This window comes from Akebia trifoliata, chromosome 12 (assembly GCF_017979445.1).
Source record: "Akebia trifoliata isolate Shusen 1 chromosome 12, ASM1797944v1, whole genome shotgun sequence".
NCBI classification, from domain to species: domain Eukaryota; kingdom Viridiplantae; phylum Streptophyta; class Magnoliopsida; order Ranunculales; family Lardizabalaceae; genus Akebia; species Akebia trifoliata.
The window spans coordinates 30,886,433-30,911,255 of NC_141386.1; the positions used below are offsets into that span (position 1 = coordinate 30,886,433).

The 24,823-nt window shown below is 35.4% G+C and overlaps 3 protein-coding genes across 3 annotated transcripts; 2 read left to right on the top strand and 1 right to left on the bottom strand.

Annotated features, from left to right (window-relative positions):
• The first annotated feature begins 1,627 nt into the window (after nucleotides 1-1,627).
• Nucleotides 1,628-8,972, top strand: LOC147389469 (endoglucanase 8-like). The gene is made up of 7 exons (XM_086417548.1): nucleotides 1,628-2,020; nucleotides 3,290-3,697; nucleotides 4,354-4,446; nucleotides 5,710-5,910; nucleotides 5,995-6,109; nucleotides 6,383-6,549; nucleotides 8,638-8,972. Exons 1-7 carry the CDS (start codon nucleotides 1,787-1,789, stop codon nucleotides 8,962-8,964), a joined length of 1,545 nt encoding a protein of 514 aa, XP_086273674.1. The 5' UTR covers nucleotides 1,628-1,786; the 3' UTR covers nucleotides 8,965-8,972.
• Nucleotides 8,973-11,117: 2,145 nt separating this feature from the next.
• Nucleotides 11,118-14,743, top strand: LOC147389470 (endoglucanase 4-like). Its single transcript, XM_086419590.1, has 7 exons — nucleotides 11,118-11,365; nucleotides 11,583-11,990; nucleotides 13,262-13,354; nucleotides 13,606-13,782; nucleotides 13,883-13,997; nucleotides 14,090-14,253; nucleotides 14,347-14,743. Exons 1-7 carry the CDS (start codon nucleotides 11,156-11,158, stop codon nucleotides 14,668-14,670), a joined length of 1,491 nt encoding a protein of 496 aa, XP_086275716.1. The 5' UTR covers nucleotides 11,118-11,155; the 3' UTR covers nucleotides 14,671-14,743.
• A 1,658-nt stretch (nucleotides 14,744-16,401) lies between these two features.
• SCO1 (Translation elongation factor EFG/EF2 protein) lies at nucleotides 16,402-24,123 on the bottom strand. Its single transcript, XM_086417929.1, has 4 exons — nucleotides 23,800-24,123; nucleotides 18,958-20,372; nucleotides 17,727-18,239; nucleotides 16,402-16,783 (listed from the first exon to the last, which is right to left on the bottom strand). The coding sequence occupies exons 1-4, from the start codon at nucleotides 24,038-24,040 to the stop codon at nucleotides 16,616-16,618; spliced, it is 2,337 nt and encodes a 778-aa protein (XP_086274055.1). The 5' UTR covers nucleotides 24,041-24,123; the 3' UTR covers nucleotides 16,402-16,615.
• Between the last annotated feature and the right edge of the window lie 700 nt (nucleotides 24,124-24,823).

A 24,823-nucleotide genomic window follows, 5' to 3' on the forward strand; every position in this document is an offset into this window, starting at 1 on the left:
GAGGAAAACTACCTATTGGCTTGGCGACGTCTGAATAATTGCATGACGAAACTATCTCTCGAGAATCATGGTACTCTTTATAAGTTAAGGAAGGCTTTGTATTTTCGTGCTTCGTCTTCTGGATGAGATCGTCGTGAAAATAATGTCAATCGCAGAAGTTCCTGTTGGTAGGCAAAGACGCTCATTTGCTTCTTGGGGCAATCAAAAAAGGCATATTAGTATAATTGACGCGATACATGCTAATAGTGAATGAGAGTAGCCACCAACTAGGGTGCGTTGAAATTACTATTGTCCGATTTCATGGAAAAACTCCGATCCATTTTTTTGTGTGCGTGTGTGGGGGGGAGGGGTCAGGTTCTGAAAATGGATGGTTATTGAACTTCCACGAAACTCCCAAATTTAAAATTAGAATTCAATGATAAAAAAATAATTTTTTTTTTAAAGTTTATATAATTTTGTCCTCTACAATCATATGGCATCGAATCATGTTTTTTGTCACAAGGTGAGGTCAACGACCCTTAGTACGAGTTGAAATCTTACTAAGAAATAAGGTTAGCCGGACACTTGGGTGTATAGTGTATAGGATTAGCAACCCCCCCCTTTTCTTTTTTTGGGACGGTTTATATAAGTATGTAAATACCCTTTTGAGTTTTATTATGTTTTACTCCATACTCACTTAACCCTCATCGAACAAATGCAACTTTTTCCTCCTATCGATTCAAAGCATATCAAATCCTAACGACACATCCCTATCGAAAAATCTTTTTAAAGTTCAATCAAATCCACATAACCAATCAATCTTTCTTTTGTAATCCATCAAAAGATCGTGTTTTGATCCATTTGTGAGGATATTATTCATTAACATCTTAATTTTTTTAAATAATTATTTGATATAATTAAGTATTTTGATAGATGGAAGTCGGTTTTTATCATTTATTTTCATCATCGTTTGTATTTGAAATTATTTTGCAAATGAACCATGTTAAAAATCGATCAAAATGATTTTATCTTTATAGTTTGCATCAAGTTGTTTTTTTTTCAAAATTTCCAATACATTCAATAAGTTAGGATTGAACTAATCAGCATTATTTCGACAAGTACACACAAAACACATTTTTTTTACATGAGATCCCCATGTAAAAAACTGTTTGATACATACCTACCGCATGATATGTATTTTTTGGTATGTTTCTATCGAATTTATCGTTTTAGATTAATAGTTACATAACGAATAGTTCCTTCCATAGAATCTCAAGTGAAAAACGTTCATTAGGTTATTATCGAACCTTTTTAGAAATAGTCAGTAGCAGAAAAAAAAATAAAAAATTTTGGGTGTATGTAGCTTGGACTTCGATTTTTTCTTAGTCGTGATAATCTGACTATCCCACATGGCACATTCAATCGACTCTTCTGATGTATCAAGTCTGGAATCGTACATGTACACACCTCGGGATTTATATATTATGGGGAAGTGCAGTGTTGTATCCCGAGGCGTACACTTGTGATGTCAGGTGAATCGATTGAGTGTGCCACGTGGAGAGTCAGATTATTACGATTTTTCTTTTCCCCCATTCCGTGTAGTAGTGGGTTGTAAGTCGTTATTCCACGAAAAGGTAACGGAAAGGCTTTGAATGGAAAAAAAGAGAGAAAATTACAAAATAATCCCTAGAGCCCCCTGCGTCATACGTTGAAATTACCAATAACTACCATCTTACACAGAGCCTTGAGCGATGCGTGTGCGACGAATTTCATACCAAAACTGTGTGTGTGTGAGAGAGAGAGAGAGATGGATCGATTTTACGTGTCCTTAGTGGTGTTTTTAGCAGTAATGGTGGTGGATTTGAGTAATGTGGTTTCATCAGTGTCAGTGTCAGCTGGAGACAAGATTAAGCACAATTACAGGGATGCATTATCAAAGAGTATTTTGTTCTTCGAAGGACAGAGATCAGGAAAGTTGCCATCTTCGCAGCGGATGCTATGGCGTAAAGACTCCGCTCTTCACGATGGTCATCAGATCGGTGTGAGTTTCTCTCCAAACATTTCTTCTTTTTCTTCATCATGGAGTAATGGAAATGCTAACCTCAACCCTCTCAATCATCAACATCACCATTGGGATGTTAGCGATTCCCAAGACATTTAAGATTATATGTATAATAAAAATAATGGGGATTTTTTTTTTGCTAACTTAGTAAGATTCACTTAAGTTTTGAAATCTTACTAAGGATCGTTGAATTCATCTTGTAGCATTAAAAAACATGATCCAATGAAATCTACATGGTGATGTTGGATTGCAAATTTGGTAATCCATTTGATTTCAACTACCCTTAGTAAGATTTCAAATCTTACTAATTAGTAAGGAGAGTGTTTTCCTAAAAAAAATATCAATAGGAAGTAGTTGAGGCATTTTCTCCACGTAGGTATTTAAAAAAGAAAAAGAAAAATTAAGTCAGAATTTCCGTGGGAATCTTAAAATTATAGGGTTGTTGGTCGTTAATCGTACGGTAATAGGGGAATGGGACCTTGGGTTGTTGACCAACTGCGCCCAAAAGTTCAAACTTCAAACCAAACAATCAATATGGCAAGAGTGCCAGTAGATATAGTGCATAAGTAAGGCTAGCCTAACTAACTTGATAAGATTTTAAATCTTATTAAGGGTTTACGAGCCCACATGAATTTTCTGCATAGGCAATCCAACATCACAACCCTCTTGATTTCAAAAACTCAGATTTAAAAAGATAAAAAAATAGATATATATATATATATATATATATATATATATATATATATATATATATTTTTGAGTCACTGAACCACCACATTTATAATTAAAATTGAATGGCAAAATTATTATTATTATTATTTTTAATTTTCTTTTTTGTTGAAAATTCTTAAAATTTTGTGATCTATGTCCCCGTGGCATCTGATCATGGCTATGGAGTATGGATGCCACATAGATAAGCAGTCACGGAAATTTTCTTACAAAGGAAAGTGTTTTTCAATGAGAAAAAGACTGCTTAAAATGGAGCCATAATATTATTTTTCGGCTTTATTAACCTCAAAAAAGGTTTTGAGGCTTTCCATTAAAAAGACTGTTGACATAAAAGCAGGTTTTTTTTAAACCTCAAGTTAAAAGAAAGGTTTAATTATTTACCTTCCCACTATATCTTAAAGCCTAGAATTTGATCTCTATTAAGCCTAGTTGCATAGTTTAAGCCCTATTTGGAAATTTTTAGATATAAAACTAATAAATCTAGAATTTCAACTCATCATGACCAATAACAACAAACAGGTGGATTTAGTAGGAGGTTACTATGATGCTGGGGACAATGTAAAATTTAACTTCCCAATGGCATTCTCAACGACAATATTGGCATGGAGCGTATTAGATTTCGGCAAACTCATGGGACCAGACTTGAAACATGCGTCCGATGCAATTCGATGGGCCACAGACTACTTGCTCAAGGCTACTAACATTCCGGGCTTCGTCTTTGTCCAAGTTGGTGATCCATATGGTGACCATGATTGTTGGGAGAGGCCCGAGGACATGGACACGCCTAGAACGCCATTTGCAGTTAGTAGTGATCACCCTGGCTCTGAGGTTTCGGCTGAGATAGCAGCTGCACTTGCAGCCTCCTCCATTGTGTTTAGGAGCTTTGACCCTCTCTACTCTGAGAAGCTTCTAACAAGGGCTATAATGGTAAAACATTATTTTCCTTGAGAATTTTTTTGGGTGATTTAGACATGTCCATTGCGTTGTACTCAATATTAGAACAATTTTTTCTTTTTCTCACAGAAAAGTCAATTTTAAGATTTCATATAATCCTAAATAGTCCAATCATGTGAACCCATGTGTCTTGAGGGCATCCCTAAGTTACAAAATTACCCTCATTGGGCTTTGTCCAATTGATCATTTGGGATTCCATGAAATCCCTCTTAGGAAAAAAAATCCTTGATTTTTCTCCAAATAAATCCATCATTTTCGAGCTCTTCAACTTAATCCAGTAGTATTCTATCATCTTTTACTTCTCCAAAAATTCTATCTTACATTGATAATTTAAGGAAGAAGTGCATAAAATCATTAAGTTGAAGAAGTTTACCTTCTTTTCGTGTGTGTGAAGATGATTGATTTTGGAAAGAAAAATTAAAGATTTTTTATTAGAGGTTGGTGATGATGGCATTTAAGTCATTTTCTATTAGCCTAAACAAAGAAGATTGAGGTCAAGAGACATGTGATCAGTTTGAACACATGGGTATGTTAAATAATAATCACTAAAATGTGGAGTGCATGTTAGGTCTAAATTACCCAAATTTTAATTATATTTTTAATTACATTCAATTAACAATTTTGTTTAGGTTTTCAATTTTGCAGATAGATACCGAGGATCATACAACGATAGCCTTGGACCATGGGTGTGCCCTTTCTATTGTGACTACAGTGGTTACGAGGTGTGTATAACTGTCAACAGTTTTTCAACTCTTATATATTCTGGTCTAGAGCCTCTATATCAAACTAATTAAAAATATGAGGTAGTTTGAACAGATATTTGATAATATCAAACTAATTTAGATAGATTTTGAAAGAAGAAACAAGAAATAAGATTCGCTCAATCAATCTCAAAATTTTGAAGAATCATGTTATAATGTTGTTGATGATGATGAAAATGATTATGGTGTTACGTCATTTGTAACACCCTCTGAAGCCACGGCAAAAATGTGATTATCACGAATTAAGGGTAGAAGAAATCTCCTCTGTTTCATGCAAAATTCTATGAATTCTTTTAACAAGTTTAGAAAATTCTCCAGCTGAGGGACTGTTGTCAGATGTCTAGTGTTCTTAAGTTGGGTTTCAAGAAAAGAAATCAAAGGGCCTTAGCCCAAAGATCTCTAGATATCTATATGTACTTCTGGGAGTGGATCCTCTGTAGCGCATTTTTTCAATAGCTCTTGTTCTACTGTCCATTGGGCATCAAATTAAATAAAAATAACAACATAGACATGTTGGATTCATGGTTTAGATCAGATTAAATGAAAATAACAGTCGTGATTTTCTGATGCCCTCTCTAACACATGCTCCCTGACATGGCATGAGTTAAAACCATAGATTTTCCTCGGGATACACAACTGTACATTCCCATAAATACGTTCAGATTTGTATCAAGAGGAAAATAATCTATAATTCTAGCACATGCCATGTCTAGGGGGCGTGTGTAAGAGGGGGGTGTCAGAAAATCATAATTCAAAATAATATTAAAAAACAGTTTTTTGAGCTCTAATCTAGCATTTGAAAATGGACGGTCACTGAGCTCCTAAACATTAATGATTGGATGAAACCAGATTGATGATGTGGCACACCCTCAACCGTCGGAAGGAGATACAGAGGATCCACTCCCACTTTCATGTAAGGTTTTGAGAGAATTTTTTTGGTTGCTTAGTGAGGTTTTTGGCGACGGAGAGAGTTCAGGGATTTGAGCTCTTGTAACCAATCTATATCTTTGATGGTGGATTGATCTCCCTCTCCACCGTGGACATAAGCAATTGTCAAATCACGTAAATCCCAGTGTTCTCTATGTGCATAATATCCAAAAAAAAATTCCTATTGTCATTTGAATTAAACGGAAATAATTCAAAATAACCCCGCGAATCGAACTCAAAGTTGGCTGCTATGCTTAAGTTCACCAAGTATAATTTCCATGCAATAATATCTTGCAGGACGAATTGATATGGGCAGCTACATGGTTACACAAGGCTACCAAGGAACGGTACTACTGGAATTATGTTCTTGACAATGTACACAATTTGGAAAAATATACGACTCGAAGTATTGGAAAAATTGGACCATACAAAGGAGGTGGTTATGCCGAATTTGGATGGGATTCAAAACATGCAGGAATTAACATACTCGTTTGCAAAGTAATTACACTTTAATTGCGTCTCATTTCCTTATACTTCTATATCGTTTATTCAATCAAATTTGTTTTCTTGTCGTAATTGTAGCAATTATTGCTTGGTGGTGCCTATGAAACTGATCCAATATTTCGTACAAATGCGGATAAGTTTGTGTGTACCATACTACCTGAATCGCCCACGAAAAGCATTTCATACTCGCCAGGTTGATTCCTAATCTAAGACAAATTATATTTCGTTATATATTTAAAAAGGTTTAGACGTAGCCCTTTATTTTTCGGTGATGGTTTTGGAGTCTAGAATCTGATTCTTGGTCATTTCTAGAATCCAACATTGTACGATTCTGGATTTTAAAATCAGTATTGTAATCTGATACTAACGCGATAAAATAAGAATATGGAATCAGAATCTAATAATGAAAATCAAAAGCCGAAAAGGTTTTAATTATATATTAACTTCTACTTGAAATTGGTATTAGGTGGGCTTCTTTTTAAGCCAGGAGGAAGCAATATGCAGCACCCAACAGCTCTTTGTTTTCTCCTCCTTGTATATGCTCGCTATCTTAGCCATTCTAAAGAAGTCATCCATTGTGGCGATGATGTTGTTGCCACTCCATCTAGGCTTATACAAGTTGCAAAAGGCCAGGTATGTATGTATGTATGTATGTATGCATGTATATATGTATGTATGCAAATGGTACATAGTTGTCTTTTCTATATCATATTTTTTATGGGCAAGTTCTCCCTAAATTTGAGAAAACTCTTATTTAAACCCTTCTTTTTCAATTTCTATACAAATTCTTTCTTCACAAAATCATTTATTTTTAAGACTAATTTTGTGTTCAATACTATCGAAAAGCATAATTATCCTTTATAAGTAATTTATGGTCACCAAAAGGGTGCTCTTATAATTTGAAAATAAAGTTTGGAAAGAGCTTTATATCAACTCTAGGGAATTATATATAAAGTGTACTTGGATATTGTGGAGGCAATTTTTTGAATTTTTCCATCAATAATCATTAAATCACATAAAAAACAAAAAAAATATAGGAAAGAGAGGATACAATAATTTGTTTTTGAGGTTTGGCGTGGAATCCAATAACTACATACATACCCAAACTCCTTGGAAGCCATTTCATTATAATCCAGAGAAAAATCTCTTACATCCATTTTTCAGATGCACGATAATCCCTAAACTTCTATGTTGTAGCTCTCTTTACAATGCATATCTCCCTTTAAATAGATAAAAAAATCTCTTTGGAAAAAGAATCCTCATCCCTTCAAAAAAAGGAAAAAAATCCATTATTATTTATTGAAATTTATAACTCTTATATTCATGTTTATCCAAATAAGATCATGTCATATGGTATAATAGTAGATCTAGTAGAATCTTGGAATACGTGCCAATTTAATCATTATAGATTTGCAATTGATAATACCTGCATTGAGATTCGCAGCCTTGGTTCTATTCGATTGTTCGAGATGGAGTACTATTTTATACTCCCAAAATAGCTATCAAAAGGGTCATATATTCATGTTGGTATTTATTTATTTTTACCAAAATAAGTATGTGCTGCATAATGACATTTGTGATTTTACATTTTATAACATTTGTGAACCTCAGATTTGCAAGACCACATTTTTATTTCTAAAATTACCAAAAGAAAAAGAAGAAGATTTATTTAGAGTTTCGCATTTATTTCAAGTTGAAAAGCAGGTTAAAACTTAATTAAATTCAGCTAGATTGTACTCATTTTGAAAAGAAATAGTATTTTTTTTGTTTGTAGGAATTTGAAAATTAATAGCCAAACGTTTATAAGACCAAATTCATATGAGTCGTGCTAGAGTGACCTCAAGCTGGAACCTCATATCACACCTCTTGACGTGAAAGTGGATAAGAAGCAGAGATGCTTTTCCACTTATATCTCGATGAAAAGCATCTATGGCTCTCATACACTTTCACGTCAATAAATGCGATATGAGGTTCCAACCTATGGTCACTTCAGCATTAATCAATTCATATAATACCCAACAAGTTTCATATCAATGGAGAATCAGACTACTTGACTAATTAATTAAGAATAATGCTCAAGTGACCTCAAGATTGTGCCTCATATTGCACATAGTGACGTGAAAGTGTGGGAACCACAGGTGTTTTTCATCGAGATATGAGTCAAAAAGTATTTATGGTTCCCACACACTTTCACCTTAAGATGTGTGATATGAGGTACAATCTTGAGGTCACGCCAGCACGACTCAATTACTAATTGAGTTGTACTGGGGTGACAGGGGGACACAAATGACGTGGTGACGTGCACATAATTATAGATGCTTTTCCGCGAGATACTAGTAGAAAGCATGTATGGTTATGTGCGTGCCACCATGTCATTTGTGTCCTCCCGTGTGTTACTCCAGCATTAGTCATACTAACTACATCTGACAGGATCATTTTGTTTTGTTAGCTAGAAAGAACAATGATTTTCTATCTAGAAAGTCTTCACTGGGTCAATACTTGGCTGACGTGGCACAAACATGGAATCATAGATCGTTTTCTTTGGGATATACAAATGAACATCCTCATAAAAATGTGCAGATGTGTATCCCAAGGAAAAAGATCCATGATTCCGTGTCCATGCCACATCAGACGAGAATTGACCGAGTGAAGACTTTTTGGTTAGAAAATCAGCACTCTTTTGTTGTGTTAGCTGGAAATTAACATATTGAAATGATGTAGGTGGACTATATATTAGGAAGCAACCCATTGAACATGTCATATATGGTGGGCTATGGAAATAAGTTTCCACAGAGGATACATCACAGAGCATCTTCTCTACCATCCATTGATCAACATCCTAATCATATTGATTGTAAAGGTGGGACCCCATACTTCGAAAGCAACGATTCCAATCCTAACTTATTGATCGGGGCCGTTGTTGGTGGACCTGATATCAATGATTCCTACGCTGATTCTCGATCGCTGTTTGTCCAATCAGAGCCCACCACGTACATAAACGCACCGCTTGTGGGCCTTTTAGCTTACTTCAAAGCCCATCCAGTATGATATCAAAGGAAGAGAATTATTTGTACATTTATCATATAATTTATTCAAATTATAAGATTATTAATGGTTCAATTTTGTGCTATTTTGAGGTGATTTGATCCCAAAGCTCGAAAGAACCAGTTCATCTGGTCACCTCGGTGAATCATCGAATTAATTAACTTGCCAACTCGGTTGAGACAACTGAAAATGTATTGAGTCAAGTTTGAAACTCCATTGAGTTAAATTAAAAAATAGATATTTTTATTAATTTTAAAATTTAATCCTACAAATACCTGTTTTCTATCGGCTATAGATATAATAGGCAATTATTTTTTTTAAGGAAAATGCTGGAATGACACAAATGGAGACACAAGGTAACAAAAATGATGTGGTGGCGCGCAAATAACCGGAGATGCTTTTTACTCGTATCTCACGGAAAAACATCTACGGTACACCACATCATTTTGTCACCTTTGTGTCACCCCAGCACGACTCTTTTTTTTAATGGAAACAACAAATAACATAGAATTCCTCACTTGATAGAATTGATACCAACAATTAATGAATTCTAGAATCAAATCAAACTTTGGAAAAGAAAACCTTAGAACATTAGGATTTGGAGTCTTTGTTTATAATCGATACATTTAATTTTAATTATCTTATCGACTTATTTTTAATTAGACTACATATTGTCATTAAAAAAATTACAAGTAAAACAAATCCACTATTGGGTCCCTAAAATATTATCCAAAATTGACAAAAAAAATTCGATTCAATTTTCGATACATTGTATAATCAATCATTGAACATCGGCATCAACCCATTTTTTAGAGGAGTCGTGCTGGAGTGACCTCAAGTTTGTACCTCATGTCTCACATCATGACGTTAAAGTGTGTAGGAGCCATAGATACTTTTTGACTCGTATCTCAATGAAAGCATCTATGGTTCCTACACACTTTCACTTCAAGATGTTGCGATATGAGGTACAATCTTGAGGTCACTTCAGCATTATTAATTCTTATTCTTTTTGAGAGTTTGCAATGGATAAACGGTTGACATTGGAGAGTACTCTTCGGGATTCGAACGAAATGGATATCTATCTGATCCCTAAGAAGTAATTTGTAATTTTTTCCTCATCTCAATCCGACGTCTGATAGAGGACCTCAAATGTTTAGAAAATTCCAAAATTATTCAATGTGTTAATTAAAGTCTATTTAAGGCATTAATTAACTTTCCTTACCTCAAATGTTTAGAAAATTCCAAAATTATTTAATGTATTAATTAAGTCTGTTTAAGTCATTAATTAGCTTTCCTTAATCCAATTGAAGACGGTTAAAGGATTCCAAAGTAGAAACTTTTAGTGAGGTGTACACTAAAACTAAAAAGCCTGCAGACCACAATTCCCTCCAGTGGGTTATGAATGTGTACTCCCGGGAGTTGGATTGTAATCCAACTCTGATAATCCACAATAAAATAACCTTGATTGTGGACTTAATCAGTTAATATCATTATGGGCTTCTACAATTGGGCCATGATACAGGTAAAATTATTAAATCCAACGACTAGAAACCACTAATCAGTAATATTTTCAGTGTCTCATAGGCTAGCCAAGAGGCCCTCACATCAATGACGATAGACAGAAAAGATTATGCCACGTGGAAGCAAACAAAGTGGAGTACAGAAACAGCCCTCTTCTTAGGGATTTGCTGTAGCCAAGTGATTGTGTTTAAGCTGTTAGATCAACAGAAATATGCCACGTGTTACCTAAAAATGTAAAACCCAAGTAATTAACGGCTTCACCAAGGTTTTCCCAATTTTACTCCCTTGTATACGAAACATTTTATTGATTTTACATCATAACATCCTCATTTGGACACAGCAAATCTTTTATTTAACTTCTCTAACCTCAACACAAGTTTGACGCCGACAGTCAAACTCACTACCAAGATGGAAAGAAATACAAAAGTTCCCTAGACCATTAATACTAGTTTATTGGGATTCATTTAGTAGAGAATCCCTAAGAATATCTTCCCATCTCAGCCGCATGTTTGACACTCAGCCTCAAACATGGTTTGATGGTACTATTTTCCAATTTAAATAATTAAATACACTTGATGATAATCATATCCAAGTAAGAAAGATTCTATCTGTTATACTCTATATATATGTAAGAGAGAGAGAGAGAGAGAGAGAGAGAGAGAGAGAGAGAGAGATGGGTTGGTGTTGGAGTTGGTCAGTAGTAGTAGTAGTGTTGTTGTATGTGGTGAGTGAGGTTGGAGGAGAAGAAAGAAAGCATGATTATGCGGACGCATTTACAAAAAGCATTTTATTCTTCGAAGGTCAACGATCAGGAAAGTTACCCTCTACACAGAGAATGAAATGGAGGAAAGATTCTGGACTTCAAGATGGTCATGACGTTGGAGTAATTTATTCTCACTCTCACTTCTTTTCTTCATCATATAATGAAATTTTCCTTTTATTTTACAAAATATATTAATGACTCAGACTCAGATAGACTGACTCGTGATTGTCGAGTCAATTCTACTCATATGGTCTATGAAATTGATAAGTTTATCATCACTGTCGCATTTTTATTATAAAAACTATGATTATGGATTTAATTTTCAATTCTTGATCAGGTGGATCTAGTAGGAGGGTACTACGATGCGGGCGATAACGTGAAATATAATTTTCCGATGGCATTCTCAACGACAATGCTGGCATGGAGTGTGTTGGAGTTCGGCGAGTTCATGGGATATGAACTAGAACATGCTAAGGAAGCTGTTCGATGGGGGGCGGACTTCTTCATGAAATCGACGTCAATACCAAACGTGATTTACGTTCAAGTGGGGAACCCTTACCTTGACCATAATTGTTGGGAGAGGCCTGAAGACATGGATACCGATCGAACTGCCTACTCTATTAACATACACAAACCTGGATCTGAGGTCGCTGCCGAGATAGCTGCCGCACTTGCTGCATCTTCTATTATTTTTAAAGCCTCCGACCCAGTTTACTCGCATGACCTTCTCCACAGAGCTATGAAGGTAAACTCATTTTCAAAATATCTTTCAAAAAAATAATTAATTCCTTAAGGGCCATCCACGAGGGTGATCCTCACTTACCTAATTTATGTGATGTGCGGGTTTTGCCCGTATCCAAGACTAGTCCTAGGACAAGAACATAGTCTATGGATTGAGCAAAGCCCAAATACGGGCCCTATCCCTTGTCTATAGGGATATTGACCCGTTATTAAAAAACAAAACACAAAAACATTCTTCTTTTTTCTTCTTATTGTAATTATCTAGGATTGGGGATGCTAATGTCTAATGCAAGCATTGAATGTAATTGTAAACAACCTTTAATACGTAATTTAAAAATGCTAGCCTCAAACAATGTTTGGAGTAAAGCAGGAAAAGTATGATTGAAATGGGAGGATATCCCTAGTAGAGCTGTCAATGGATCGGGTTTGGATTAGATCAGGGTTGAATTGGTATTGATCTAATAAGGAATGGATCCGGTTCAAAATTGATCCTAGAAGTATCGGATCGGGTTCTTATCAGATCTCAATATTAAGATCCAAATCCAATCCAATAACAATTGGATGAGATCCAGATGAGGCTAAACTCAATTTAATGTACAAAATCTAAATGAATTTTATATATTTAATTAAATATATAATATAATTTATATGATTTCTAATATTTTATCGGATTGGGACATGGTCAATCTGGATCTGATCCAATAAGATATTTGATTGGAACCTTATTGGAATCTAAATTATTGATCCAGGCTCAAAGTTATCAGATCAGAACAAGTCGAATTTTGAGTCTGATTCGATCCATTGACAACCCTAATTCTGAGGGATTCTCTAGAAATCTATATTCCCCACCTCATCTATTAGAGATTAGAACAGTCTTTTTATAAAATCCTTTAAAAGTAGTTCTCTTTTTATTTTTTAGTAGAAAAAAAAAAAAAAACAATAATTTTATTTTGATCACGTGATATTATTTCATAAATAACTTACATTTTTATAATTATTTATGATTTGAAAGATCCTTTTATAAAAACCTTTTAAAGTAACTCTATTATCTTATGATAGAAAAAAAAAAAGGTTCCATTACCATTATTATGTGATGACATTTTTTAAAATATTATAAAGTCTCAAAAGTTATTTACAAAAATATTATCATACAATACAATGATAATAGAATCCTTTATTTTTTCTTTTCACTAGAAGAAAAAACAAAAAATATTTCTTAAAGATTTTAATAGAAAATACATGGTATTAAAAGTTGCTAACGCATTTGTGGATCAGGTTTTTCATTTTGCAATTACTTACAGGGGATCTTATAACGATAGCCTTGGGAGTTGGGTTTGCCCTTTCTATTGTGACTGGAGCGGTTATGAGGTATCGAACAAACAATATCCATCTGTCTGTATGTGTGAATTAACGTCGCTCTATATCTTATTATACTTTATCATTAGTTAGAATTTAGAGATTTAATCTTTACTAGTTGTATTACTTCAATTATGCAAAGATGCATATATTGGTACTTTGATATGATATATGTCATCAAATTAAATAGATGGTTTCAATGCTTAAAAATAAAATCTCTAATTTTATGTCTAATTATGCTTAAATGTCGGTATGGGTTGTAGGATGAATTGATCTGGGCTGCTGCATGGTTATACAAGGCTTCCAACCTTAAAAACTACTGGACTTATATCAAGTTTAACATAAACAAACTGGATTCGAGAGATCCTTTTATAGGTGGTACTGTTGGTGAATTTGGTTGGGACAACAAGCATGCTGGTATCAATGTTCTTCTTTCCGATGTAAGCTTTCGATATTCTAAGAAACAATCATGTTCTTCACCATGAACAGATGTTGATATTTTCTTCACTAATTTTAAAATTTTAAAATTTTTATAACTAGAAATTTCTACCGTTGGATGAGGCTTCGGGTACAAGTTTATTCCGTTTGAACGCTGATAAATTTGTTTGTACTGTACTCCCCGAATCTCCAAATAGACTTGTCGAATACTCGCCAGGTTATTTCTAATCGAAAACTAGTAATGTCATGTTGTTACAATGCCATCTTATTTACAATTTTTACGATGGTATCTGTTTGATTGGATGTCAGGTGGGCTTCTATTCAAACCAGGAGGAAGCAATATGCAACATCCGACGGCAATTTCATTTCTCCTCCTTGTTTACGCTCGTTATTTGAATAGCATCAATCAAGTAGTTAGATGTGGTAATAAAGTAGCCAATTCAAGTAGGCTTCAAAGCCTTGTCAAAGGCCAAGTAAAATAAACTAATTCATACCTTATTACATTACTTCTTATGTATTTTTTTTTACAATAATTAATTAACTTACATTCATTGTAATTGATTTAGGTGGACTATATCTTAGGAACCAATCCATTGCAAATGTCATACATGGTGGGATATGGTAAGAAATTTCCACAGAAGATACATCATCGAGGCTCTTCTCTACCATCGATTGATCAACACCCTCAACACATCGAGTGCAAAGGTGGAACCCCATACTTCGAAAGCGACAAACCCAATCCTAACTTGTTGATCGGGGCTTTAGTCGGAGGACCTTTTATCAATGATACATATCCTGATTCTCGAGGACTATTTAGACTATCCGAGCCTACAACATACATAAATGCGCCTCTTGTAGGTGTGTTGGCTTTCTTCATATCTAATCAATAGGATTAATTTCTATCAGACTTTGTTCTATCCTTTTTGATAAATAAATAAAATCCATAATCATCTTTTCATTTTATATTTTTGGTATGGATTTACGAGATTGATAAGGATTTAAGGTTGATACTTGGTGAGGTTTCTAGCAAGCAGGGCTGTCAATGGGGCAGGTCCATAACTGGCCTGGTCTTAATCGGGCCTATTTATGGGCCAGCCTACAATTTTCTTTATTTATAGGCCTTGTTTGGCACAGTGCAAATCATTTGAAAAAAAAAAAAAAAAAATCTAAAATCAAATTTATGGTTACACCATGAAAATGATTTGCATTGCTAAAAAATGGGAAAACCATAGTTCTTCTCTTGGTTTTTGGACAAGGAAGTAGAAATTGAAATCGAAATGAAGAACTCATCTTAGAGCTTTTGCTTTCATTCGTTATACGGAACAAAATATTTTAAACTCTATTTTAAATGGTTCCTAGAAGATATAATTTTGAAGATTGTTAATGGAGGAAAAGTAGAAGAGGAAAGAAATAGAAAGACAAAGATGAAAGAGATGAGATAAATCTTTCTAGAGATGAAGAATATATAAAATGTAAAAATGTGATCAAACAATGAATTTGAAAGAAATTTTGAAGACTTTGACAAAGCCTACACCATTTGATGTTTGATAGAACAATATACACAACGTGAAAATAGGAAAATTTGACAGAAAAAATTGACGGGCCAAGGCCTAAGAATTTTGGAAACTGAATTTTGATGGTCTAGTACTATCGAAATTCTAGATATTCCCAGATTTGACTGCTTAGAGTTATCGAATTTCTCCTATCCTTCATTAATTTGACAGTTTTTACCCATCAGAAAGATAAAGTTTGACAATGAAAAATTTGACCTTTTTGTCCGTTGAATTTTATGAAATTTGACGGCCTAGGGCCATCAAATTTGGGCTTTTTCACATTGTAATAAATGCTTTCACTATATATATATTTTTTTAACGAAAAAAAGTTATAAAATAATAGTTTGAAATTTCACTAGTAAAAATCATCTTGACAAAAAATTAAATTCATCTTTAGTTTACCACCAATTGATCGTGCTAACTTTTGATCTAGGCGAAGATCTAATCTTGCTTTAATCTAATGTGCTCTGGTTTGGAATATTTTACTAGAGGGTATTATTTACATTTACATGACCCAAGTCAATATAAGTCAATGTTGTTTTTTCTTGATGATTTAATAGTGAATTTTTTTATCCAAATTTTGATTTAGTAATTTAAGTATTTGAAGAGCATTTTGAAAAAAAAAAAAAAAATTTCAAAATTTCACAATTAAATCATCACGAAAATGCAACATTGACTTACAGTCAAGGATAGTAAACCTAATCATATTGCAAGGGGGTAAGCCTAATATCACCAATTTAACATGGCGTATTTCTAAAATACCCTTTTGTTTATTTTATTTTATTATTATTATTAAATTTTTTTTTTTTTGGGGGGGGGGGGGGGGGGGGGGGGTCATGTAATGGCAACAGCAGGGATGGCTTTTTTATTATTCTACATTGATATTATTGTAACAAAACCTAAAAGATTGTTTACAAATTCATTAATGATGTGTAGCCCCAGTTGTGCATTTAACCAAGCTAGGCCCACTGTTGATGAAATCACAAGTCCATGGAGAGAGTAGAATCTAACTAGGATTCGTCCAAGACGGCAAACAATATTGTACATCTTTCATTTAGGAAACTGACCTGAATCAAATGGGTTAAGTAAAAAAATTGATTCATCTCGCAATAATAAGAATGATAAGTTCATCTGTCACTTAAAATTGTAGTTTGCATTTCCAATATATGAAATGGGGGGTACAAACAAAGCAAGTGTACATTGGATCTTTAATGCCAAGATGGCAACAAAAATTGATGTTACCCTATACAGATGATGCAGCCCAACTGTGAATTTAAGTAACTTAAGCAGCAACTGGTTGGTCTTTTGTAGAGAGCTGGTTCTGAATGTGTTGAGGTACGACGTCGAATTGCGCCAATTGCATTGTGTAGGATGCACGCCCTTTAGTCATCCCTCGGAGTGTGCTCACGTATTGAAACATCTCTGCCAAAGGTACCAGGGAATCGACAACCTGCATTACCCACAAAGAAATTACATAAATAGAAAGTTGGAGCTCTACGATTAGGGCTGACAATGGGTCTGGTCGTTGTCGTGTTGAGGTAAGGGTAGTTTGAAATTTTACCCAACTCAAACCCACCACATTTAATAATTGTGTTGAACACTTAAATCTGAACCCAAGACATTTATTAAATAACCTAACCAATAAGTAACCTAACCCACGTAACTTGTTCAGTTAAATTCTAATCTTAAGTGGAAAAAATAAGTTATATTTCCACCACAAAAAAGTTTCCTAAGTTCTTTGAATTTTGTCCTTTACATCCCTGTGGAATTGGATCATGTTTTTGGATGCCACAAGATAATGCAGTCAGGAAACTTCCTTACTAAGTAAGGAAAGTGTTTTCTTTTTCCCAAACAAAATGCTTAACTATTAATTATTTGACAAATATCTTAAAACACCCTCCATATTTTATAAAATCTGAAGGAAAAAAAATATTATGAAAAAATTGTACGAAATTCTAATAAGAATGGGTAATTTACAGAACCCTTAAATAATTATTGATCTTTAAGATACCTCCTATATTTCATGATTTAAAAACGAAACATTAATGACACAATAATTAAATGTGTCAAAAGATGTTGAGTGGGTTGACATCCCTGACTTAGACACAACCTGTTAAATTAATTTTGTTAGAAGGGTCGGCATTATTATGACCCAAACCCAATTAGATTTGACCCTAACCTACTAATTTTGTGTTGTTTTCGAGTTGTGTTCGCAGGTTGTGTTAAGATTGCCAACCCTATCTTAAGATTGATGGTACAATCAACATCTATGGTCATAAAAGATAAATGCGGTGGTTTCCTGAATTAAAACCATCTACACCATCATGAAGTTTGGGTTGATTGATGTCATCCTCCTATAACTAACTAGTTTTTCTTTTTTTACATTTACATACCTTGAGGCCACCGGGCTTGTCGCCAAAGCTGTTGATCTGACCTCTCCTTGAGTTGAGGTCACCAATGACATCGCCCAAGTGCTCTTCAGGCGTGACAACTTCAACTTTCATAATGGGTTCAAGCATCCTCGGACCAGCTTTCCTCATTCCTTCACGGAAAGCTCCACGTGCAGCCAACTGGAATGCCAACACGCTTGAGTCAACATCATGGTAAGATCCATCAACCAATACAGCTCGAACATCAACAACAGGATAGCCGGCTAGGACACCATTGCTCATGCATTCTTCCAAACCTTTCATCACTCCCGGGATATATTCTCTCGGCACTGCACCTCCTTTTATTGCACTCTTGAATTCATACCCACTCCCCGGATCCATGGGCTCGAATCTTACTGTGATGTCCGCAAACTGCCCTTGTCCACCAGACTGTTTCTTGTGGATATACTTCACTTCTGAGATTTTAGATATGCTTTCACGGTAGTTCACTTGGGGTGCTCCCACATTAGCTTCGACCTGTGTCAAGAAAAAGCCAAGTTGTAATACAATTTTGGATTAGTGGTTATTTTTGACATCTTATCTGGATCAGACAAGAAAGAATACTCTGAAAATCAAAGTGGCTCTTTCAGTCATAGAACTTGTTCTTGGGAATTTTCTTGAGGGACATCTACAAAATAATGATAAAATTTGTAGAGGAAAGTATAGTACAACAAAGAAATTTTTTAGAGAGATACTATTGCCACACCAACTTTTACTAATAGCACACCAATTCATATGATACAATCAAAGAATAAGCACACATCTTGGGGTGCTCTTAGTAAAAGTTAGTGTGGAAATAGAAGTTCCCAAAATTGAACTTGTATTCATTAAATTATACTAACTGAAACCTTGCAAAAAATCTCAGGAGACTTTTTTTAGGAAAACATTAAATTAGAAAGAACTCATTTTGTAGAATGTCTAGTTTTCCACAAGAAATCATCATATATACAAACGTTTCAGAAATCTTGGAAGATAAAATGTCACAGGTATATAAGACAGGCAAGTATAAAAGGGGGGATTCTATTGATACATCAACTTTTGCTAACGCCACCCCAATTCATATGTAAATCACCAAGAATTAGCACACATCTTGAGGCGCTGTTGGTAAAATTTGGTGTGGCAATAGAAGCTCTTGTATTAAATCCCAATTACTGAACAAGGTAAAAAATTGAAAAATTATTAGGAAAAACAGAACCTTGAATTCCCTCTTAAGTCGATCGACGATGATCTCAAGATGCAACTCTCCCATTCCTTCAATAACAGTCTGGTTGACTTCTTCATCCCTAGAGAAGTGGAAAGATGGGTCTTCTTGAGCAAGCTTGATCAGTCCAATCGCCATCTTATCGACATCAGCTTTAGTCTTGGGTTCAATTGCAACCTTAATAACAGGATCAGGAAAGTCCATCCGCTCAAGCACAATAGGCTTCTCAGGGTCACATAGTGTTTCACCCGTGATTGTATCTTTCAGACCCGCTAGAGCAACAATATCACCCGTTAAAGCTACCTTAACGTCCTCTCTACTATTAGCATGCATTTCTAAAAGTCTCCCAATTCTCTCTTTCTTCCCTTTGTTTGCATTGAGCACGTAAGACCCGGCACTAAGTTTCCCTGCATATACTCTAACAAATGTAAGGGAACCCACAAATGAGTCACTCATGATCTTGAAAGCAAGTCCTGCAAACGGTTCATCATCACTTGGGGCTCTTTCCATTGTCACTTCGGGATTCTCGGGGTCAGTCCCGCTCATTGGAGGAACTTCAAGCGGTGAAGGCAAATAATCTACAACTGCATCAAGTAGTGGTTGAACACCCTTGTTCTTAAATGCCGAGCCACACAAAACTGGCACAAAACTGATCGAAATGGTTCCCTTTCTAACCAATTTCTTAATAGTTTGCTCGTCGGGTTCAACTCCTTCTAAGTAACTTTCCATAGCCACGTCATCTAAGTCGATTATCGTTTCTATCATTTGAGTTCTGTACTCTTGAGCCAACTCCTTAAGATCATCTGGAATATCATCGTATACAAATTTTGCACCTAATTCCTCTCCTGACCAGAGAATGGCTTTCATTTTCACAAGATCGATAACTCCTTGAAAAGTATCTTCTGCTCCAACTGGTATTTGAAGCACAAGGGGTTTAGCTCCTAAGTTTGTGACAATCATGTCTCTTGTTCGGAAGAAGTTTGCACCAAGTCGATCCATTTTATTAACAAAGCAAATTCTAGGGACACCATATCGATCGGCTTGTCTCCATACTGTTTCGGACTGTGGTTCGACACCGGCAACACTGTCAAACAAGCATATAGCACCATCCAAGACCCTGAGAGCACGCTCCACCTCAAGTGTGAAGTCAACATGGCCAGGAGTATCGATGATGTTAATCCGATGGTTGTCCCAAAAAGTTGTAGTTGCAGCGGATGTTATAGTGATCCCCCGTTCTTGTTCCTGCTCCATCCAGTCCATTGTAGCCGTTCCCTCATGTACTTCACCTATCTTATAGTTTCTTCCAGTATAGTAGAGAATTCGTTCAGTTGTAGTAGTCTTTCCTGCATCTATGTGAGCCATAATTCCAATATTACGATAATCCTTTAAAGGTACCACACGCTTTCCCTCTGTAAAGAAACAAAGGATAAATACATCTCAATTGTGTCAAATGTTTTGTAATAATTGATATAAGTCTTCATTCTTCAATAATAAACAGTGTGCAGTTTAAGTCTTCAATTTTACATAGACACTAACTAAGGTTAGCATGCATATCCAACTTCTTTTAAAATATGCACATTTCTGACCTTAAACTTTTACATTCTAGGCCAAAATGAATTTGGTTGCCATAAAAAGGCATATATTCCATGGTTATTGATCTCACTAAGCATGTTTCACTGCACTCAGTATAACATCCCTTCAATATTTAAATAATTTTATACAAACTTATAGATACAATGAGCACTTTTGTAGTAGAGTTTGTAATTGAAAATATAAACTAGTGATATGCACATCCTATATTCTTATATGTATAGGATATACAGAAATCAATATCCCATATTATGTGGTGCAACACAGGACATTACACCATGTACTACATGATCATCTACATAGTTCAAAATCTATTTTAATTTTGAATAATGCTGAAGTGACCTCAGGCTGGAACCTCATATCACACTTCTTGATGTGAAAGTGTATGGGAACCATAGATGATTTTCATCGAGATACAAGTGAAAAAGCATCTATGGTTCATATCCACTTTCATATCAAGGAGTTTCATGTGAGGTTCCAGCTTGAGGTCACTCCAGCATGACTCTTTAATTTTACATTATTCGCAATATATATATGGGCTGGAATCGGTAGACACATAGAAAGGGAACTCATATGTTCACTCACAATCCTGACCGTGTAGATGTGAAATCCAAGGGCCAGGATAAAAAAAAATATCCCAGGAAAATGACGCGAATCTCAAAAATAAATGCCAACAGTTGGATTTAGTATTTACACAGTTGGGATTGTGTGCAAACATATGAGTTCACGTTCACGAGTCTATGGATCCCAACCCTCTATATATAGCTTTATTCTTAGTAAGGGAAAGCAGGACTGGAAACCACAACCTCAAACATCAGTTTCAAAGTAAGATAGAAGAAAGTCCAACTTGGGGGGTCCTGTAACCGCCCTCCTTCTTTCAGCAAAGTGACTAGAGAAACTACTAGGGAGATTCTAGTCATGTGCCCCCACTACTCTCCAATGGGTTAAATAGTAAACTCTCCAATTTCTCAGGGTACAAAAGGTTAAAGTGAATATTAGTAACGACTACGTATAAGTAGAGGACTGGTTCGGGTTGTGTGCCAATACATCCAGAACCAACTTGATTATTAGTCAATTCTGAAAGATGGACCAACATAGCCTGGCCAAGTCAATTAGGTCTATTGGGGCCTTTAAAACTCAGGGTCTGGACGATGAGTAGAAAACTCGCATATCATGACCCTCAGACCCAATTGGAGACCAGAAGGATGGACCTAATCCCAGACAAAAACGTTTCAGATCTGTTGGGTAACCAGTTGCAATGCCAATTACACTGAAAGTATATGCTCCTAAGCATCCATCCTATGTTTTAAACCATAATTACCTGGTTCACTAATTGGTTCGAGACACATGGTTCTCAATTCTCCCAAAATCATCAGAAGGGTTTTTTGCTTGCCTTATGTTTTCTTTCTCTTTAAGGAGGATGGGGAACCATATTCTTCTACATTGTAGGGTTGCATGGGAGATTTCGGCTCATTTTTTTGGCTTTGTTCGTGGGTTTTTCGGTGCTTTCCCAATACCTTGAGGTTGGGAACCATATTCTTCTTCATTGTAGGGTTGTATGAGAGATTTGAACTCATTTTTTTTGGTTTTGTTCAGGGGTTTTGGGTGCTTTCCCAATACCTCGAGGTCCTTGTTTGAGTGTTGGATAGTTTTGGGTTTTTCTTTATCCCTCTTCGAAGTGGATTTCGTGGAGCTTAACCCCTTTGCGGTGTTTGAAGGTAAGGATCGTTCAGTGCAAGAGACTATTATATCTTGCCTGGGTATTTTGTTTTATTGGTATAAACTCTTTTATGAGTTTAAAGGTGTGATTTTAAAGGGGTTTTGCTTGCCTAATATTTTCTTTCTCTATAAGGAGGCCGGGGAAACATATTCTTCTATATTGTAGGGTTGCATGGGAGATTTCGGCTAATTTTTTTGGCTTTGTTCGTGGGTTTTGGGTGCTTTCCCAATACCTTGAGGTCCTTGTTTGAATGTTGGATAGTTTTGAGGTTTGCTTTATTCCTCTTCAAAGTGGATTTTGGGGAGCTTAACCCCTTTGCGATGTTTGAGGGTAAGGAGCATTAGGTGCAAGGTACAATTATATCTTGCCTGGGTATTTTGTTCTATTGGTATAAACTCTTTTATGAGTTTAAAGGTGTGATTTTAAGGGGTTTTTGCTTGCCTAATGTTTTCTTTCTCTTTAAGGAGGATGGGGTTTCTTCTACATTGTAGGGTTGAATGGGGGATTTCGGCTCTCTTTTTGGCTTTGTTTGTGGGTTTTGGGTGCTTTCTCAATACCTCAAGGTCTTTTTTAGAGTGTTGGATAGTTTTGGGTTTTGCTTTATTTGCAGTGTTTGAGGGCAAGGAGCATTCGGTGCAAGATACTATTATATCTTGCCTGTTTGCTTTATTGCTATAAACTCTTTTATGAGTTTAAAGGTGTGATTTTTGAAGATTGCTCAGTTAGGTGGGAGTGGGTTAATTGTCTTTCGTATTAGTAGTTGTGCTTTGTGTTGGGTTTGTGGATATGTACCTTTGAATTTCTCGTTGGTCACCTCGACCAATTTAATTTTCTAATGCATTTATACTTATCAAAGAAAATTAAATCACTAAGGGCCTGTGTGGATACACCTCTCCGTGCAAGAGCAAAAGCTCAATCACTCCCCGCAAGAGCAAAAAACCTCTCCGCGGAAGAGCAGGTCTTTGAAGCTTCTCCACAAAGAGCAAAAAACCTCTTCCCGCAAGAGCAAAAAATCTCTCCACGTCAAAGCAAAAATCTATCCAAACGTTTGCTAGCTCCCCGCAAGAGCAGAAGTCGTCAAGAAGCTCTATCCAAACGCAGTGTAAGTTACTGTGTGTGTGCGTGTGTCTGTGTTTTGCACGAATTTGTTGACCATATTCTATAAAGCACCACAATCTGAGAAATTAATCAAATTGTCTATAATTTTATCCAAAGCATCATTCCATAAAGTACAATATAAAAGAACTATTTGAGAAAGTAAAAGAAATAATCTACAAAAAGATTCCAAATGGCTTCAAACATTAGAAGAAGATAAAGCTTTCACATAAACCAACGAAAATCTCTATACTAAATCCATTAGAAATCTCAAATTCAACTTAAAATTCATTAATGGACACCTCCCAAATTACTCTAAAACCCATTATAAAGCTCAAATTCAACAAAAAATTCATTAATGGGTATCCTCCAAAATTACTCAAAAGCCCAAGAAATGAAACAAGTAATAAGAAAGCAAAAAAAAAACAAACCTTCCCCAGCCATGCAAACAACTGAGATACGTCTCCTCTGTTCCTGAAAAACAGAGACCTTCGAAGATTTCGAGCTGATGCGAACATTACCAAACAATTCAGATATAGAAGAGGAGCGACGTAGGTTATTAAGACCAAGGAAACGATTAGGTGGGAGAGAACGAGGTCTTGGTGACGAAGAGCCATGAAAGTTGCAGAAATATGAACCTGAAGCCGATATTCTCATCGACTCTGTCGCCATTTTTGCTGTGTGTTTGTGGTTTGGTGTTTAGGGATAATGGAAACTACGAGGGGCTTCGCTTTGCTCACTCCTAGCTTTCGCTCATTTGGAAAATGAAGATAAAATACATCCATCTTGGCCCCCAAAGAGATGGGTGATTTAGAAATTACCCCCATGTTTTGGAGAATATTTGAGATTCCCCTATGTTTTCAAACTTACAAGTAACTTCGTTCTTTTTTTATTTTTTTATTCCTCCTTTTCTTATAAAATATAATAATAATAATTTTTTGATTTTAATTTTTTATGATAAGGGTTTTGTATTATAAGCCTGACTGGCAGGGATGAGACAACTGATCCCTTAGAGCATCATATCTCACCCAAAACACGTGCAATACCCCCACAAACCACACATACCAGGTAAGTAGGGATTAATTCTTGTGAATGGTTTGAGGGGGCTTGAATAATAATAATAATATTTATTTTTAATTAGTATATTTTTAATGGATGTAGTAACTTGGTGTTGGTGGGAATTCAACCCCCTATATACTATCATTCACCTACATTTGATAAGCATTTTTTTTAATTGGTAAACTTGTTTTTTAATGAGTTCCGTAATTTGATTCTAACGGGATTTGAACACAAGTATGTGGTATCATTACTCTAAAACTTTACCAACTAAGCTACATGATACCCGATGATAAGTAATCTTGTTGGTCTCTTTTACATTATTTTATAGCATGGTGGTGAAAAAATAAAATAACTAGTAAAAGAAAGAAGCAAGGAGTATCATGATTTTTATGGGTA